General features: G+C 38.2%; 1 protein-coding gene across 1 annotated transcript; it reads right to left on the bottom strand.

The window, feature by feature from the left end:
- FTCD (formimidoyltransferase cyclodeaminase) lies at positions 1-15,850 on the bottom strand. The gene is made up of 14 exons (XM_026679028.2): positions 15,720-15,850; positions 14,457-14,640; positions 13,288-13,416; positions 12,357-12,445; positions 10,284-10,463; positions 9,958-10,095; positions 8,504-8,635; positions 7,220-7,281; positions 6,240-6,369; positions 4,074-4,235; positions 3,773-3,816; positions 2,423-2,561; positions 2,156-2,251; positions 1-553 (listed from the first exon to the last, which is right to left on the bottom strand). Exons 1-14 carry the CDS (start codon positions 15,771-15,773, stop codon positions 467-469), a joined length of 1,626 nt encoding a protein of 541 aa, XP_026534813.1. The 5' UTR covers positions 15,774-15,850; the 3' UTR covers positions 1-466.
- Positions 15,851-20,698: the final 4,848 nt, after the last annotated feature.

Raw genomic sequence — 20,698 nt, 5'->3', positions numbered from 1 at the left:
TTATTGAGGACAACATGATTTATTTCCACTTTACAAAATTCCGCTCAAGATACACTTGTCATTTAAATAATGAACCAAAGGATTGTGCTGGAGGTCTCAGTATTTTCCTATCAGTAATTTTGTTTAATCTAACAATTTTGGCATAATGGCTGAAACAATAGCTATATAGCTAATATTTTTAGTAGTTTTAAAGCTTTCTACAGAAGACTTTTGAACATAGATGTGTCACTGAAAACTTGCTTCATACTGCTATCATGATTATTAAGATGGGATAACAGGCAACAAAAAGAGATCCCTTTTAATCACACCAGAAAAACTGGATTTGTAACAAAATTCATGCATGTATAGGTTAGAAAATTATATATTTTTCTTTTTCTCAAAAGGATCAGATCTGTCTGAATGTAGCTAAACAGTACGATATATAAGAATTTTATACGTTTAACCAATTGGTTGTAAATACAATATTTCATGTTGCCCGCTTGTCCAAATTATCTAGGATAACTGTTGTATTCTTTTGGGCTTCCTCCAAGAAGTAGGAAATATTCCTGTGCATCTGCAGAAGAAGGAGTAGAGGGAGGGAGGGGGAAGGGGGATAGAGAGAGGGGGAGATTTATTACTTTAGTCCTGAATTACTCATGGAGTAGTATTTTGCATAGTCAGGCTCAAATTATCCTATTTGGACACATTATGTGAGGACTCTGCAACTCAGTTGCCAGATACAGTAAGAAAAGCATTTTTTCCTGGATTGATTTCAAACTGTATAATACTATATGATAAGATTATGCAAAAATGATAGCATAAATATATTAATATATAAGTATACCAAAATAAAAAAGGAAGATCAGATTCTCAGAATAGAATGTTGTAGATCAACTGCCATAGTGATTACCATGCATAAAATGTGACTTAAGCACAGCATGTATATCTCAAGAGTAGCCAATTAGTGTGAAGCAATAAAGCAAAATAACAGATACCTATATTCAGTCAGGCAGAAAAAAAATAGGGGTGGCTGAGGAAGGAGACATGAGACAATAACAGGGTGAGGTGGGAGCTTTTCCTTTTAAAACTGTTTTCACTCAAAAGACCAGTTAAAATTGGCAAATCCCTGACAAGTAGTCTTAGTAGTCTAAGGCACTATTTCCCAACTTTAACAACTTTAAGATACGTTGACTTCAACTCTCAGAATGCCTCAGCCAGGAATGCTGGCTGAAGAATTATGGAAGTTGAAGTCCACACATCTTAAAGTTGCCAAAGTTGAGAACGGTGCTCTAAGGCAGGGGTCCCCAACCACCGGTCCGCGGACCGGTACTGGTCGTGAACAAGTCCTACCGGGCCACTGGTTGCTGAAGCGCCGCCATCTTTTTGATGAAGAAGTGCTTCCGGTGAGCTTTTCTGGGTAGAAAGCTCACGAAGCACTTTTCATCAAAAAAGATGGCGGCACGCTCGGTGAGCTTTTCCGGGAAAGCCATTTCTACCGGAAAAGCTCACCGAGGCGCCACCATCTTTTTGATGAAAAAGTGCTTCTGGTGAGGTCACCGGAAGCACTTTTCATCAAGATGGCGGCGCCCAGCTGATGCCGGTACCAGGTCGCGGCGCCCAGCTGATGCGTACCGGGCCGCGGCATAAAAAGGTTGGGGATCACTGCTCTAAGGGAAGTGAGGTCTTCATCATGAGTGGGGCATTTAGTGAATTTCTTGAGTTACTGTGGTGAAGCATTCATTCCCTACCATACTTGAACTAAGTAAGGCATAGTTACAAATAAGTTATAAAGCATGAACTCAAACTAAAATTGAGAAAGGGGACAATGACTGTTACACCTGGGGACATCTGTCTAAAAACTGTATCATATGTTATCTTTTAGACTTTCTTTAACTGTGAAACTATGTTTGAAACTCTTGACTTTAAGAATGGCATCATTTAAGTCATTTGGGAAACACCTTCTGTCAAGTGTCTCTTATCTTAGAGAAAAATGTAAAAAAAAAAACAGAGTCTAGCAAAGGAGTCACCAGCCCTCCAGTCCAACTCACACCACCCAGAACCATTCAAATAATCTCAACCAATCTTAACATAGCTGCAGAACTGTTTGAGCCTTTTTTAAGAATACAAACTAATGCTAAATTGTCCATAGTTTTAAGCAAATGTGAACAATTCCTACCTGTTGAGTGAAATCTTCATCTGTTATATCCTTCAAGTTGGTGATGACATTGAAATAGGCCCCAAACACACCTGCTTCTAAAGCTTTAACTGCCACCTAAAATCAGTAACAGAAGAAGAGATGCCAGTGACCAGGGGGAATGGAACCTACCAACTTCATGCAGTCAACTATGGCCTCAACAAATTTGTGGCAAGAGTTCAGCTCAATAAAATAACTAGTTACACAACTGAAGATCAGATCTGTCCTCACTCTGGGCAGCACAAATACCTGGATATCTGATTTGCAGGCTATGTTTCCATGCTGTGCCATTTCTTTCAAAAAAGGCCATAAAGAGTTAATTTTTTCTGCCAAGGAGAAAGGGACATCAACAGCATTCTTCAGGCCTAGCTGCATGGCTGTTGCACGCCTGCAGACACAGAATAAGAAAAAAATGAAATAAATCTCGGAGGATTATCCTGACACAGGGAAGCCCAAAAGAAGCAGCTATAAGAGCATCTATCTTGCAATAAAAACAGATTAAGAACTACCAGACTACTACCAGACTACTAGCTCCAGGTCATTGTCCTATACAGCTGTCTCCTCTTGGACTGAAGGTCTGCTATATTTTCTACTTGGTTTCTTTTCTTTTATAATTGTGCAATTAATGCAACAGTAGTCTGAGCCATCCTTATGTCGAGAAGTTCATAATCCATTCAGCCATTACATCTTTCAGTGACTATTTCTCCCCTGTGTGAAGCAAGAGCTCCTCATTTCCTCACCCCCATAAGGTTTTCCTTCTTTTCTCTTCATTGTTTAAAAACATCTTTATCTTGAAAAGTAGAAATATTACTATTTTCTTTACAACTTATGAAGCTAAACTATCGATTCTTATTTGCTATGAAAATTTGTTTGGCCCTACATGGGACATGAGACCCAATTTGGTATAATGGCTGAGGCACTGGGCTAGAACAGAGGAGACCACAACATTAGTCCCAAGTATAGCATAAAATATACTAGATTAACAAGTAAACGAACATTGCCACTCACTGGGCATTTATTTACAGAATTTAATAAAGGGCAGTCTGACAGTTAGAGTAGGATAGAAAAAGATTTGTCTTCAAAGATCACATTGGTTACAATATTCAATAGTGGACACTGCATGGAGCTTTCTCCACTCCAAAATAACCATTTGCATCATTTCCTAATGCAGCCTGAATTTAGGCAGGAAGGAGGAAGCCTAAGACTTTTTGCTTCTTCCCACCAGCCTCAGGGAACAAAGCCCATTTTTACTTCCATCCACACAGGAAAGTCAGCCATTTGGATATGAAGAGAGAAGGAAACAAAGGAGCACCCTGCTTTTTTGCTGCTGGTCAGCTGATCTGCAGGCAGCCTATTGGACAAATGTTGCACTCCCTGTCTTGCTGCACCTTAAACAAGTTTTTTAAACAACCTTAGACTGGATTTATGAGGTGAACTAAGAGTCACTCACAGATCACTTATGATTTTGATGTACTAAGAACTTTAACAAGAAATCATAGAATTCCACCAAAATGTACATCTTGGAACACTTTGAGCAAGTTCTGAACTGCTATGAAAGCAAGTACTATAGTTTCATGTGAACAAAAGGCCCAGTAATACCTCTCTTTCTCCTCAGGGGTCTGCTTAGGAAGTTTCATAGCATCCTGTAGAGAACACAAACACATATTTAGGCTATTATTCTAGGGAATATAGGATAGGCATGGAGGGTAAGGCTCTAAGATAGATTCCCAGAACTTATTTTAACCTTACCTTTCATATGCACTCCACCTTTCCCCAAAAAAAATACAGCCCTCATTAAGCAAAAAGCAAACAACTCCCCAATTCCATCCACATTCTTCCTGTCAAAAGATACAAGATGCACAAAATACAGGTTTGCTGAAAGTATGAACACTTCACTCACCATGTAGCTGCTGAACGCCAAGGAGTCCCTGTCTACTATAGCAATTAGCTGATTCATGGCCTGATGAAACGGGGGTATGAGTTGCCTCATAACCGGGTCCAGCTCCTCAAATTGACGCTTTCCATATGTCATTAACCCCACCATGCAACCAAGTGCTGCTCCCTAGAAGGAAAGACCTGATGCTCTGAAATGCCTTTGCCACACAGGAAGGGGAAAAAACAAGATGTCTACACTTTCCTAATTTCACCAGAAGACAGGGACTTTTTATGTTACATCAAAATACTGGGGAGAAAAACTGCTTGAGAGGGAGAGGGAGAAGGAGAGTGGGAAGGGGAGGGGAGAGAGAGAGAGAGAGAGAGAAAGAAAGAAAGAAAGAAAGAAAGAAAGAAAGAAAGAAAGAAAGAAAGAAAGAAAGAAAGAAAGAAAGAAAGAAAGAAAGAAAGAAAGAAAGAAAGAAAGAAAGAAAGAAAGAGGGAGAGGGACTTCCTTACCTAATACTTGTTCACTTTGGGAACCTTCCCCAACTCTTGAACCCTCTTGCATCCTGGTGCACCCTCTCCAATCCACCTCTAATCCTGAGATTCTCTGAATGGTGTTGTGTCTTTCCAATACTTTGCATATCCACCACATATGGCAGAATGTTTCTTCTGTCTTGTGGCATTTTCCAGCACTGATTACCATATAATTTGCCTGCTTTGGCCATTATTGAGTTGTATACCATCTGTTAGATAATTTACACTAGTTTTCTCTCAAATCATAGCTTCTTCAATAAGTCTTCCCATTGTTGTATTGAGACAGTGTCTTTGAAGTTTTGCATCCAATTTAACATAAATACTTTCATTTTTTTCTATCCCTGTATCAAAACTAATTAGGAGGTTATATATAGGTGATCTTGATTGTCAATAAGGATCTGTCATTTTCTTAATATCCCTCATTTCTAAGGTCAGATTTTATTCTTCCAGCAATTTGTAGGTACATCAAAATTTTCCTCTGTCTTTAGTCTATTCCATGTTTGCACATGTAATTATACTTTTCTTACTGTAGTCATCTCCAACAAGAAAAGTATTCTCACAAAAGGCTAATGATACAATTATTGGGCACTATTTTCTGTGAAGAGTTCTGTATTTTTGTCAACCTTTATTTTATAAGTTGTTTTTCAGGTTGTGTTCCTCTTTTGTCTCCCTATACCATATGGAGCCCACTAGCTAGGCCAGCTCCTTCCGATAGTAACATTCTGCTGTCAAACAGTCTGTTCTAGAATACAGTTTACATGTTTACAGTTTAAATTAGAATACAGTTTAAAACTAGAATACAGTTGGGAGAGCAAGGCCACATTTGTTTTTTGAAACTAGTATGTTTTATTCTACTCCAAATAAACTTGTTAAATTTTTCTTGTCATTGTTGTAAATTGGAATTGGAATTTATCCCATTTGACACATTTCAGTGTCAAATACATATGTGTGTGTTTGTGCGCATCATATGTCTGTATGTACACATCTACACACGCACACACACATGACTTACTAAACCTCATAGCTTTGTATAGAAAAGGAATGAATGTACAGTTGGAAAACAACAATTAAAACATTTTGTTCTAAAACTGTGATATAATGATGTTCTGGGAAGAAGTAATTGCACATAACAATCTGATTATGAGACATTTGTTAATATTTTTTGATATCCATATTATTTTGAACTCCGGGTAGTTTTAATTTAGCGACTGTAGCATTTAACAACAGTTCACAGTTAAAATGATGATGAAAAAGTAACTTTATTATTATCTTCACAGAGCTGCAAAGTAAAGAAAAGCTGAAGGAAGATCATAAGCACAATTACAGTTTAATTGATTGAATTAATTTCTGGAATCTATGGCTCATACTCTTCCTGAGGAAAAAATTCCTCAGAGGCTGATTTCAATGTCATTTGGCTGGCAGATTATTTAGCTACACTCAACCAAAAATACAGAATAAGTAATTCCAGGGATTATCAAAAACAGGAAAAGTTTGCGCTCAGTATTTGCTGAGAGCAATTTATTTTCAAGTTTCAAATCTTGCTGGTGGAGTTCAGCCTTACTGTATATCACCATTACAGAAGAGGTCCTATGTGAAATCACTATTTAGGACAGTAGTTTTAAAATGGGGTATTGAAGTACCGGTAGCTACATACCAGAGATGATATTGCTGCTGATACTGATCCTCCTCCAGGAGCAGCTGATCTTGCACCAACTTTCTGCACAAAAGTGCGAAGAGACAAAGACACCAGACTGTCTTTTTCTCTGTCATCCTTCACCATGTCCCTTCCGAAGGTAAAAAGCATTTGAAAAAAATCACTTTCACAAACTATAAAATGCTAAAGGGTCCTTGGTATTCTCTGAGTTTGGGGTTTTTCTTGCAGATATTTCATTATCAGACTAGGTAACATCATCGGTGCACCTAGTCTGGCAAAGAAATGCCTGCAAGAAAACCACCAAGTTAGACAACACCAAGGATCCCACAATTCGGCCTGATGTACAGATATTCTCTTCTACTGGTACTATAAAATGCTGCTGATTAAAAACAAAGTGAAGTCAAGAAAGGAGTGTACCCTGACATCTCTGCTGGATATAGGAATAGAGATTCTTTGGTTCGGGAAATGATCCAAAGTAACAAGAGGTTATTTGAGCCAGAAAACTATTAGTTCATTTGGAATATGGTGTTGAGTTTCCCAAGCAAAAGTAGACCCCTTGGGATCATAGTGTTATGTGAATTAAATAGCATTTAATTAAATTAAATAATTATTTAATGAAATCTTAAACAGGTGCAATACATATTTGCATAATTATAAACTGGAAATGAAATGTTTTACATCTTTTAATTTGTGCTTAAGATACACAACATGCTTTTTGGAAACTTGGCCATTCTTCTGAAAAAGTTAAGAAGTAGCAGACAATGTTTGTTTCTCCAAATGGCACTTTTATTTCTGGCTCCATAAGTTAAGACCTATTTATATACAATATAATTGGATGAAAAGCATGCTAAGGATTTCATTATATGACACATAATACGACTTCATTATATTAGAAATCCATATATCATCCATCCAGCCAAAGTCTTCAAACATACACTATCACCATACAACCAACTGTGAGAAAATGAAAATATCCATACTCAATTATGCGCTCCTTAGGACTGAATGGAGACAACGAATCCAAGCCCAATCGATTAATTACCTGAGATTCAAGAATACAAATTCATAGATGATTATCTTATTAAACAGAAATTAGCATTTGAAACAAATGAGGGTCTTCTGTCCCTTATTTTTCAGTTCACATTACACTGAACAAAACATCATCAGGACAGATACTGGAACAGTAGCACCTGGATTTTGCAGATCGGTGACTACTGATTTTATTCTTCTGAATCAGTCCAGTGCAACCTGTTCCATTTCTTCATGAAATCCATGTGACAAGCAAGTAATCCATACTTGTAAAATCACAATGCATTCACCCTGACAACTATTGCCCACTTAGGCATACTTAGCTCAAGTGCTTAACTTGAGCTAACTGGATCTAGAATGGAAACCCAGAATGGATAGGTGGGAAAGGAAACTCAGAAATACAAGTTTCAGACCTGGTCTCTCTGCCACAGACCATTATTTTATTTTTTCCTCATCATTTGACTATAAAATAAATCAACAAATCCAGCATTAGACTGTGAGAAATACTCAGAGAAATGAGATTGCTGCTTATTTTCGTTAGCTCATTCAAAAACTATATTAGAATTAGAATAGGATGGCCCAAATTTCTATCCTGCAAAAAGAGCTGCTTTGAATGTTCCACTTTTGCTCTTATTATTGCCAAGATATCCAGTTGTTCTCAGATAGTTTGATGAAGTTTTTCAGGGAAAAGATCTAGTAATCAATTTTCAGAAAATAAAATAAAATCTTCTTTCCCAAAAACCAAAGAAATTGAGGTGAATTATACATAGGCAGAAGGTTGAGCAGCTTGAGCAGTATTTGGCTCTAGCGATCTAGGAACAGGGTCATGGAAAGCACATGTGGATTTTGTAAACATACTACAAAAAGTACTTTAACAAATTTAAATTCTTATGTATCAGATATCAAAATGTGACATTCTAGAACAATGATGTAGTTTACTTGAAGCCTAAGCCATATTCATAATAATGATTTACTAGATAAACCACAGTTCACTAGATTTACACAACATGATAAAATCAAACAAGCCACATTTACTACAGTGTGGGATCCCATTCTCTAGGTAGGTTAGGTGATAACAAAGGAATAAAAAGTATCTTCAAACTAAGAGTTTAGAAATATCTGTCATGAGAAATTAAAGGAAAATCATTCACTGCAGATTGAATTATTTTTGAAAAGGTAATGAACTTAATGCATTGTTATATAAAATCAAGATATAAATAGATATCAAAAGTTACCAGTCTAATTTTATGTTCCTCCTCAAGGATGAAGATATTTTCTTTCTTGATATAAAATTCTGCTGCATCTAACATGGCCTTTTTAGGAATCAGTCCTACTAGCTGAGATCCTACCACTGGCAGATTGAGATCCTAGAAATAAAACCAGATATTTTATAGCTAGTCAGCCTACAGTCCAAGAAGCCACAGGAGCCATGTCCACAGAGGCTGGCTGAGGCACTAGATCTGGATCAGGAAATAACCCAAAATGTAAGCAGCTACCATCATCTCTGAGCATTCCTCCTAGCAGATCTACCCAGAACTGTTTTTCATTTTTAGCTGCTGTATTTATATACATCACTCCAATAACATCACTAGTTTACAACAATTGGAATATTTCATTGCCACAACATTGTTACACGTTATTGCCATATTCCTCCTTCGGTCTCCTTGGGTCCCCATAGGTCTTTTCCCATTCCTACCTGTCCCCACAGACCTTAGGACTAATTCCCATTCCACTAAGCCTAACATTCTCCTCCTCACTTAACTTTTGAGCCTTTCCAGAGCATTGAAATGGGTTGCTTCTTTGTGCAGCTGCATAGTGTGGCTCCCAGAGTGGACACCTACCCACAAAATGGCAGCTGCATTCAGGTCACCACTGTGTGGCCCAGGAACAAACTGCTTCATTTTGCTGCTTTAACAAGGACTGTGCAGCTCTGCAGAAGCTTTTGCAGCATTCAAAAGCCTCTGTACCACTGTGCAGACCCCTTAAGGTAACAAAAAAACCAACCATAAGAGGGCGGGACGAAATGGCAACCACGTTGACAATCTGCTTTGTTTTTCTGCAGTATTCAGAAATGTCTCATTAAGGCAATAAAACAAAGCAGTTTGTCTGCTGATCACCATTTTGTCCCACAAGAAGGCAGGATAAAATGGCGGTCAGATCTGTGCAGCCCAGGAACACATGGCTTGCCCTCCTTCCCCATTATCAGGTCCAGAGAACTTCAAAAGGTAACTGCTATGGGTGATAGACATGTGGAGAGGAGGCCTAAGCACTGCGAAATCATGGCAAGAGGGGAGGAAAGAGGTGGGGAGCATTGTAAAATCTGTTTGGTCAGTCATAAGGGCAAATAACCACAGGGATGTTGCAACTTTGAAGCAGGGTTGTAATGTAATTTTGGATATCTGTTGTAATTTTGAATGTTCCTTAAATAAACTTAATGGTGGGGAGGAATAAGTGCTTTCAAACTAGCCAAATTCTGTTGTCAAATATCTGTTGTCACAATAAAAATAGTATTACTATCCATGATTTTGATTTCCTGCTCTGGATTACTTTGAAGAGTTGACAGTTACGTAAAAATGAATAAAAGAGCTCCAGGGGGGAATTTCAGACAGGACTTTCCAAACCCAGTGCATTTTGCTCCACTTCAGCCCAATCTCGGGTTCATTCAATTGGTCATCTTTGTACCACTCACCTTGGCATCCTTGCAAACTTCTTCATAGACCACATGAAGAGGAGTGGTTTCAAAATCCAACAGATTTGTAGAGACTTGAGCAATGTTTTCTTCATCCAAATACCATCCCATGCCTTGCACCTGTTTCAACCGCCCAGGCTGTAAGTGAGAAACAGAGAAGACTCTGAAAAGCAAACAAGTTTGACCTTTTGTACTAGATTCCAATTTGTTGATCTAATGTGTTTTTTTAAAAAAAGCAGGACCCACAAATCTGATGTCTGCCTAGTCTTGTTTTGAAGACTTTATTGGAGTGCAGAATTGGAAGATTTACAAGCCAACTGGAGTACCTGGTTCTTACTACGGCCCTGTTCCCGAATGTTAAGTGCTATCCGATGTGCCAGTTCCTTTGTGCACAGCAAGTTGATGTTGTATGCAATGAGGAATTTTCGTGCTCCTGTTACAGTGGCTCCCCATCTTGGAACAAAGGTTGCAGGACCAAAATCGGGAGTCCATTCTGCCTTTTCTAGCTTGAGAGAAGGAGAGAAAGTAAAGAGTGCTTTTACTTTAATACTATGAACATGCTCTTTGCCAAATGTTATAATTTGCTGGGCAATAACATTCTATGGAAATGATTTGACACTGAAGTGATTTCAAAATCAGAAAAGATTGTTCTTCTATGGATGATAGCAATATATTCAGGGGTGGGATTCAAATTTTTTAACAACTGGTTCTGTGGGCATGGCTTAGTTGGTGGGCGTGGCTTAGGTGGTCATGTTATTGACTGGGTGTGGCCAATTCAATATCACTCACATCAAGGCACGCATCTCCTCCCCTGGCCTCTCATGACTGTGGAGATGCTGCAACAGTCGTAAGAGTGAAAAATTGTCATAAGTCACTTTTTTCAGTGCCATTGTAACTTTAAATGGTCACTCCACACAAGCAAAGTACCAGCAAAGGAGGGGGAAAAAACCTGCAGAGAAGTTCCTGAGACAGGAAGTCTAGTCCTGCCAAGAATGTAATAAGGGTTAACAGAGAGGCAGTTTCTGTAAGCAACACCAGAATGTTTCCTTCCTGCCTTCCTTACAGGATTAGGCCAGTAATTTCTTCTAACAACCAGTTCTCCGAACTGCTTAGAATGTTAACAACCGGTTCTAGCGAATAGGTGCGAACTGGTAGAATCCCCCCCTGTATATATATATATACTGTATATTCTTTTTTTTTCCTTCAAGAACTTGTGTGTATTTTTAAGGGAATGTACCAAGCAGAATTTGGTAGATAATAGTTATGTGTTATAAAATAGAGGTCAGAAAATGAATGGTATAACTGTAAAGGCATAATTTAAACTTCAAACAAGATTTGAATGGATAATAATTAAAAGATACAAAGGTATTACACTCCAGTCTAGTAATTACAGGGGAAAATATGTTTTATGAGAAAAGAAAATATGAAATTGTAAACAGGACAGACAAAAGTATAAAAATATTGATTAGAAAGATACTGAAAATTAGAAGAAGATATGTAATTGAACTTAGAAAGGAATGAGATAATTAAAAATAAGGTTACAGAAAGCAAGGAAAGGGGAAAAACTATTGAGAAAACTGTGAAAATAGTTACAAGATATGGATTAGAATACATAAGATGAATATGTATGTATGAATTGAGTTTATGTCTGTATGGAGAAGTGATAACCCAGGGGCATGCTGTTCTCAAAAAAAGATATTTTATTTTTATTTGTATGTTTTGTGAAAACCCAAATAAAACTCTATAAAAAAAAAGAATGAGAAGGAGGGAGGGAGGGAAGGAAGGAAGGAAGGAAGATTATGAGAGTGAGGGAGGGTCTGAGGGAAGTCCTGTCTTAGCACTTGGTCACCAGCATCCCTGCTGCCTTTTTGCCATCCCCTTGCCCCCTTCTCTCCTGGTGGTCTCCCATACTATTGCTGAGAATCCTTTGGCTACAAATCCAGGCTTCCTCGCAAGGACCCACAGACTTTGCTCTTCCACACACACCATGAGGAACGTGGCCAAAGACAGCAAGCACAGTAGCAGCAGCCTTGAGGAGGAGGTGCCAGTGTGGCCAGGTGCCCCCTTGGGGAAGCAGGGCTGGGCTAGGCACTTGCCCTCCACTGTCCAGGGCTCTGGGCAGCCTGTGCTGCCATCCGGGGGTCCTCTGTGTGACCTGAGAGGCAAGGGTCCTCTGGTGGACAAGGGTTTGGCTTTTGCCCTGGTCTTGCCTTCCTCCACTAGAGACATCCGGGCCTTCACAGGCGCCCCCTGACACAAGTGATGTTGAACTGGCAACGCCCACCCCAGCCACACTCACCCGGCCCCCTGAGGTCAACCACAACCCTGATACGGCCCCCAGTGAAATCGAGTTTGACACCCTAGTATAGCTAATGTTAAAAATACTATTGTTATCTTACTTTCTCAGGCAGAGCTTCATATTCCCCTGCTCGGATAGCAGGCAAAGACCTTCTGCTCTCATTCAGAGCTGCTTCACCATATAGGTACACTGCAAATAAAGACTAGATTAACTGAGAGTTGTCATCTTGAAATCTAAACAGCCCGGTTTGCAAGAAATTATTGGTACATCAAAAGAATGGATTGGAGGCCTAGTAGCTGTACTAACTTGCGCTGCATAATTAGTGTTAGCTTTAGGCTTTGATAGTCCAGTTGAGATTTTGAAGGCCTTCCTTTCTCTCAGGAGTCCATTCCCTTTTTATCATTTTTATACCTGCCATTTGCTTTCCCTGGGCTTCTATCCACAACCCCATATCATAATTTAGAAGGTAGAGCAAGGCTAAAAAAAAAAAAAAAAAAAAGTCAGGGGTTCCATCTGCTAGGCCTTGCCTGAAGAAAATTTAGAGACTGAAAATTAAAATAATTTTACCTATGGGAAAACAGGATTGCTTCACTGAAATGGAATTGGTGGACTGAAATGGGGGAGAGAGCATGAATTGGAATCTCCTTCTTTGGCTGATAGCCCAGTGCTCGCCTATTATGGGTGTGGTAGTAGAACTCTAGTGCCATCTTCTGGCTTCACACTAAGTGTTCTCCAGCATTGGAATACTGGCATCTTCAGAACAAAACTGAGCACTAATTATTGCTCATATAGGAAAAGGAAATAAGATTGAATAGTCTGTTCAGAACTTCATCACAGCAGAGTAAGAGACTTCCTCAAAAGGTCTGCATAGACCTTTACTCAAATTTGATAGGCATGTTGTCACTGAGCAAAAAGATCACAGACTAGAACAAAGGCTTCCTTTCTGTGAATGGTCAAATAGAATTTTAAATTGAAATTGATTAGTCATTGCAGTCTTTCAGACCCATCTTATTTTTCCATGATAGGCTCACCAGGAACGTGCAATTCATCTGCTAAACATTTTCCAAAGAGATTAGCAGAATAAACACACTCTTGCATGGTAACGTTCCTCACAGGAATGAATGGGCAAACATCCAGAGCTCCCATTCGGGGATGCTCACCTGTATACAAAAGCAAAGCATTAAAATGTGTAACAAAATCAGAAAGGAGCTCAGGAAAAAGTAGTCATAAAACAGAGAAAATATAAAGTATGTTTTGTTTTCATTTGTTGGGAAATATTGAATAAACTATACCAGTGGTCCCCAACCTTTCTGGAACCAGGGAACGGTTTCATGGAAAACAATTTCTCAATGGACCAGGGTATTGGTGGTTTTGCATACAATTTAGATCCCGCACATGCGCAAATGAAGCTTCACTCACTTGCCCGCCACTTTACACACCCCAGACCTGTTGGAGTTGGGGACCCCTGAAAACTACTAAAGGACCAAGTTAACATTGATGAACACTGTCAGGTCTGGGGAAAGTAACTGATTAATCTTTGTGTATTTGCTTTCAGAAACATTAGTTCCAAGCAACGCGTAGCATGTCACAAATTCAGGGTCGTACCTTCTTCCTAAAAGAAGCAAAACATGGATATCTTTCTCCTGAAATTTTACTCTTTTGAGGCAAGACTTGGCCAAATTGGAGATGATATACATTTCTATATTTCTACATTGGTGTCTATCACATTCATATGCCAAGCAGTCTAATTGTCTAATCACACAAATCCACATGCCTTTTACGCCTGTCAATCCATCTCTTGGTCGATATCTGTAAGCGTGGCACATTCAAATCTTCCCAAAAAATATAAAGACACACTGTATAAAAGAGGACGGAAGTGTTTACTTAGGTAACCTTATATTTATCTTATTACAAATCCTCTAAGCAGCAATCTGTATAATGTTGCACTTTGGTTTTACGATAATATTTTCATGGGATTCATCGAGGCTATTCAAGATTCCTGTCTGAGCAGTGATTTGAGGTTGGGCTCCAAAATCACAAATCCCGCATGTGGCATTATCTAAAAGGTCAGGACCCAGAGAACTTTCATACTGAACCATTTAGAGATATGATCAGATTTGTTGCAAATTTACACCCCTATATCCCAGGTCCTTTTGCTCATACATTGACTGTCATAATTTGTCTCCTCTTCCCTGATTACCTTTATGTTTTGCCATGTCAATAAACTGAAAAGCAATTTTAGCTGCATTCAATGCACCCACAACAACATCCTCGGGACTTCCAACAAAGGTGTAAACTGTCCGATTAGTGGAAGAGCCTGAATCCACATCCAAGAGGAGGCAACCCTTTGTTTCAGAGATGGCCTTGCTAATCTCATCTATCACCTGTAGCAGAGAAGAGACGGAGAGCTTGAAAAGGAAGCACTCGATATACCTCTCAGTGAATTCCAATCACTTGCCTTAATTGGAAACTAGATTTCCATGCTCTTACAATTAGTCTAATTCATTTTACCCTGAAGAATTTAGGAATAAACCTTCCCCTATCACTTCAAACACTTATAGTAGAATCCACTGATTAGGACTCAACTCAAGAGTAAATTAATCAAGTTGAGGAACTCTTACAAAAGACAACAATTCCTAATCTAGTGAATGAAACTGCTTCTTGTGCACAGCACTGATTGCTTAGTTTGGTACCAGCATAACCCACCTCTCCCTTAGATAGTTTTAAAGTGAAGGCTGGTTTCTGTTTTTTAAGTGAAAAATATATAAATATATATTTATGCCACATAAAAATAAAAAAGTTTAACCTCACCTCATGGTCTTTTTCATAGTTACTTTGTAGGAAGATAATGCTTCACGTCTCCCAAAATATGTTTTCTTTGTAGTTTACCAGCAGTTAGCCCTCACTCACTTGGTAGTTTATCAGCAGTGGTATGTACCTCATGGTATATGCAATTTATTAATGCATGCTAATTTAAAATCTTGTTGCACAGATATTAGTGTCCATAGATATAGAAGGCTTATTTTCAGTGACTTGTGAAACATTTCCAATATATTTGATCATATGGTACGCTTCTGTCAGCTCCACTAGATGAACCAGACTATGAAATCAACTCCACAGGAAGACCAGAATTACATTTTATTGTGATTGATTGTAGTAATAAAATCTTGCAACTGTGGTTGTGTTGTGTCACCTTCTCCTTCTTAGAGTTCATTGAATTAGGAAGGTATTTGCTGAGTCACTTTCAAATGTTATCTGGTTATTTTGGATCTTAAAAATGCTTCACTCTCTTTTGTCTTCAATCCTGTGTAACTCTGTCAAGATCATTTTCCTTACACTTTATAGTTTATTCAAACAGCTCAGGACTATAAAACTTACTTATAAAAATGGGTTTCGTAATTGTCTAGTCTTTTACACAGCAACCCAACAGGTTTTCTTAGAAAGAAAATTATGTAGAACTTACCTTTTTATTGTTTCCTTCAGAAAAATTGGGAACACATTCCACTAATTTTGACATTATTCTAGTTGGAAGCTTGTCCTTGTTTTAGATTTATGAGAATCCTGGATGTATTTGTCCTTCTGCTTTTTTGCTTTAAAATGAAAGTAAGTTTGTGGCTTGTATCTAATGGGATTTCTCAATCCTCATTGTTTCTCATTAACCAAGGCACACCAGCTACAAAGAATTTTGCTGGCACTTTGGACTGACCTTTTTTTAAAAAAAAATTAGCTGTAGCCTTGTTCATCAACATTGGGGTTCAGCAGCTGCAGTTGCATTTAAAAGCAGAGCATTGCTGAAAATATATATTCATGCTGCTCTGTAAAAAATTGAATGGAGATAAATAGAATTCTTAATTTTTCTGATTGACAGAAGGATCTTTATCCCCATCAAAGTTATAAGTAGAATAGATGTGTGGAAAGGGAACTTCATGAGGACAGTGGTGACACCCAAGCAGGAAAAGCCCAAAGGGAACATCAGGCCAGCCATAAAACAAACTTGCATAGGAAAAGAGATTTAATAAAAGGTATTAAAGAAGCCCCTTAGACAAAAGCCCAAATAATTAAGAAAACTAAGGAAACAAGAAAAGAAAACCCTTACAAACACAAGACATGCCAAATCAGCTAAACAAACAGACAAAAGACACAAAATATATTGCAAAGGAGACAGACAGGAGATTGCCACAAGAAAACATTAGGAAACTGATAATCCAATCAAACCACCCTGCAACGTTTGCCTTCTGCACCCCACGGAGTTTACCCTCCGGCGGAAATGAAGACAACCCCTGACAGGATTTAAAACATTAAGAAATACAAACACAAGCACTCACACACAAAAAGGAGAAAAAAAAGTATAAAAATCAGGGTTTTTATTATACAAAGAGAGCTAGCTCCAGGAACGCAGACTTCTTGCTATCTCTCGCCTTCCTGAAAAATAAAAAGAACCAGCTTCCAAGCAGTTGTCTGAATCCTTGCACTGGAGTGCTCCCAGCAGGAAAACCGAACCCTCAGAAGAAAGGCATTTTCCAGCCTTTCAACAGATGTTTTCCCCATGCACTGATTTAACAGGAAAATTGTGCTAATTTTAAAGGCAATGCACTACAGTATTATTCAATTAGGCCTTGTTTAAATCAGCCTGTCTCAGTATATCAATGACAACACACTTTTAAAAATGTTGTCTTCCATCCACTTAGAATTTTCCTGTCTTTTTATTGGAAATGTGACTATAGTTTCACTGACTCTTTAGCACCTCACAATTTTCTGATCTCAAGGTTTGAAATGTAAATAAAGAAGCAGTGATTTCCTCTGCAAGACCTCTTTATTTACATTTATTTATTTAATCAATTTCTAAGCTGCCTCTGTTACCTTACCTTACCTAGACAGTGCACATAATATCACATAAATAAAAAACAGTAACACAAGAGAAAAAAACACAAGTCAAAAAAGTAACAAACAAGAAACAAGTATAATTGTTAGCAACCCACTTTAGAAATATATGCATCAGATGAAATGGGGTCACAGATCTTGATCTTTACCCTTCTCTGCCTGTGCCTTTACCTTTTGTGAGATTGCTAATCACAAGGTATTTCCTATCTCCTTTTTACAGGACTAGGTTCATCAGCACGATGATGCCAAAATATCAAACTATAAATTGTGATACCAGTAGAGGAAGAAAGCTGTACCTTTTGTATCATGATATTACATGAAAAGAAGCAAGGGGCAGAATTTACATATTGCAAAATATGTTTTCTCATTTGCTCCCAGCAAATGCCTCTGTCTTGCGATAGTCACTTGTTCTCTGTCTGGAAGGATACATAGCTCATTCAGAGCTAAGCTTTGCCTAGTCCCTTGACCCCAGTCATTTTTTCCAAGGTAAGATTTTGTTCTCCAGAACACACACAACTCACTTTCTTATTAATTCTCAACGTGTTGATCATAGCACTCCCTCCACCACAACCCTGTGAAGTAAACTGGGCTGAGAGAGAATGAGTGGGCAAAAGTTACCCAATGGGTTTCCGTAACTAAGTGTGGGAAGCCACCCCTGTTCCTAGAAGAATGAAATATTTTGGGAAATATTAAAAAGGCAAGATGTTATATTTCCCTAAAGGGGAAATGAAGAAACATGCTCTGAAAAGACAGAAAGCAGACTCAAGTCCCTGCCCCCTGCAGATACTGAGGTCAGCTTTTAGAAATGCAGATTTGGACTTCCAGCTGACATCACGGCGATATCAGATGTCAAGAGTGGGTCTCCATGCTCCCATGCCAAGTTCTCCCTGTTGGAGGGCTCCGAAAGGAGCTAAAGCCACCCTGTAGGGATGATGAAAAAAAGAGGGGTGCCCTGCAGGTCATGGAGAGCAGCAACTATCCTGCCTCACCCAGGGCTTCTTTCCTCTCATCCACAATGAGGAGCTTGGACAGTTCCTCTTCACTCTCATCTACAAAGCTGGGACAGCTGAGGCAACAAAAAATTGTGCAGGAGTGGTGTAGATGAACAGCAATTGAAGCTGGGTGAGAAGATTCCTTTTTATTTAGACCCTAACTTTAAAGAAAAAAAGAAAGAGGAAAATCCAGGAAAAAAGACTCTTAGAACTTAAAGTGGCAAACAACCATAGAGAGAAAAATCCTAGACCCGAAAGAAAGGAACTAAAAGGAGAAAAGCTAAAGACCTTTTAAAGCATAGAAAATTGGATTTTAAAATTGAGCAGGCATTGTTTTGGATAGGCATTATAAAATGCTGAAACTATCAACTTGAATCTACTTGAATAGCCAGTTTTGCTACCATAAATTGAACTAAATTTGCATTAATCAAATCTATAAAACTTGAAACAATGCTGAAACCTAAGCTGAGGGTGATGAATGGAATATACCAGACCCACTACAAGTTTAGAAAAAATTTGATGAAATAAACAACATTCATTTGGAGGACTGCGGTAACACTTACTGTTCTATAACTATCTACTTTATGATTACTCTATTGTGAGAATAAGGAAGATTCTTAAGTAAAATAAAGTGACTTGATTTGTGGAAGCTGACTGGACTACTTAAATGGAATTGATTAATAATTGAGATGTAAAGAACTATGATTATTGAACTTTCTGAGAAGTAACATTGGATTGGAATATATTGTTTTTGGACTTGAGTAAGAGCTGGACTTATTAAATTAAGACAAGATGCTCCATCAAGGGAAAGGAGTGAGATTTCAAGAGAATGGCATTGATGTTTCAAAGCATTAGGGGTACTATGGAAAAGAATATACTATGGAAAAGAATCACAGAGAGATAAAGACCCTAATGCAAGGCATATATGGGAAAATAGAAAATATGCTATAACTGATAATGAATGAAGATCAAAGAGTCCAGGAAAAAGAGGAGATAGCAGAAAGAACGGAAGGAAAAATAGAATGGACAAACCATGAAACAAAGCAAGAAGATGAGAAGGAGATGATAAAAACAATAATGACTGATGAAATAAACCAAGGGAAAAGTACTTTAAGAGCAGAGGTGATATTCAGCAGGTCCTGACCAGTTCTGGAGAACCGGTAGCGGAAATTTTGAGTAGTTCGGAAAACCAGCAAATACCACATCTGACTGGATATTTTACAGTATCCTTCCCCTGCCCCACCCACCAAGCCATGCCCACAGAACCAGTAGTAAAAAAAATTGAATTCCACCACTGTTTAAGAGATTTAAAAATTGAATCAGATAACCTGAAAGATATTTTTGAAAGAGAGATGGGGATTCGGGTGGATACTCTGGAGAAATAGGAATATTAGTAGTTATAATTTTTATATAACAGAATATAAGTAATAATTTGATGGAAAAGATCAGAGGTTGAAAGATAGTATTACCATGTATGCTTATAATATCATTGGCATTAAAATGGAACATTGAAATATTGAATAACTACTCTTAAAACCATGTATATTAATACTAGGATTATATAAGTTTGATTAACATAATAACTATTATGATTATCATTATTGCTGTTTATATCAAAATGAATTATACCCAGAGACCACACTGTTCATGTATTGACATTATGTATACTTAAACATAAAATCCAGTAAAAGTTGGAAAAAAAAAAAGAAATGCTGATTTGGTAATCCATTTAAGACAGGATATTTTGAAACAAAGGCAGAATGGTAGGATTAGAAGCAGCCATCACTCAAGATCCAACACAGGATAAAGCATTAACCCACAATAGGAATTATTGCATCACCCTCAGAAACTTCAACCAAACTTAGTTCAGACAAAGATCTCAGATTTGTACTTTGCCTACAGAGCCAGTTATGACCCTACATAACCACTACATGGCCCCATGGGAGTCTGACAAGAGCCAATAGAATACATGTTCTTGCACAGGAACAGGAAGCTCAAGTGCAAAGCTTAAAGAAGGTATAAAAACCCCTCACTCTCAACTTCATGTGGTCAGCTGCACCAGAACCACAAACATGTGTTTCTGTTCATCAATAAATGGTCCCTCTTTCCAATCAGCCTCCATTTTGTCTCCAGTGCCTTTCTCCTGGCTTGGAACTGAACCAGATGGATATTTCTTCCCACATAAGGATCGTCTTAAACCTGGGTCTCTTTTACCAAATCAACCCTGTGAAGGAGAAAAGATGTAATAACATTCCAATGTCATTTGACTGGAAATCATTTATTAAACTCAACAATAATTCATCCTTTGCAAAATTGGACAGAATTCATGCTTCACTAAATAGATAAATGGCACAAAAATAATATGAAAAGGGAGAGAATAACTCTTTGAAGAAAGAAGGAAAACAAGACAGATGATTCTAAGAACTGCTTAGCATTTTTTAAGATAAAATTTGATTAAAGGTCTAGGGAATCCCTGGCTTTTTCAGGAGTTGTATACAGCTTCCACCATTACCTATCATTGGCCATGCCGGCTGGAGTGATGGGGCAATATAGTTTAACAGCATCTGAG

This window comes from Notechis scutatus, chromosome 1, assembly GCF_049901735.1.
Source record: "Notechis scutatus isolate UNSWTSFEM ecotype Mainland chromosome 1, rNotScu1.2, whole genome shotgun sequence".
Taxonomy (NCBI): domain Eukaryota; kingdom Metazoa; phylum Chordata; class Lepidosauria; order Squamata; family Elapidae; genus Notechis; species Notechis scutatus.
The sequence above is the reverse complement of the archived record's forward strand: the minus strand, read 5'-3'. Positions and strand labels throughout refer to the sequence as shown.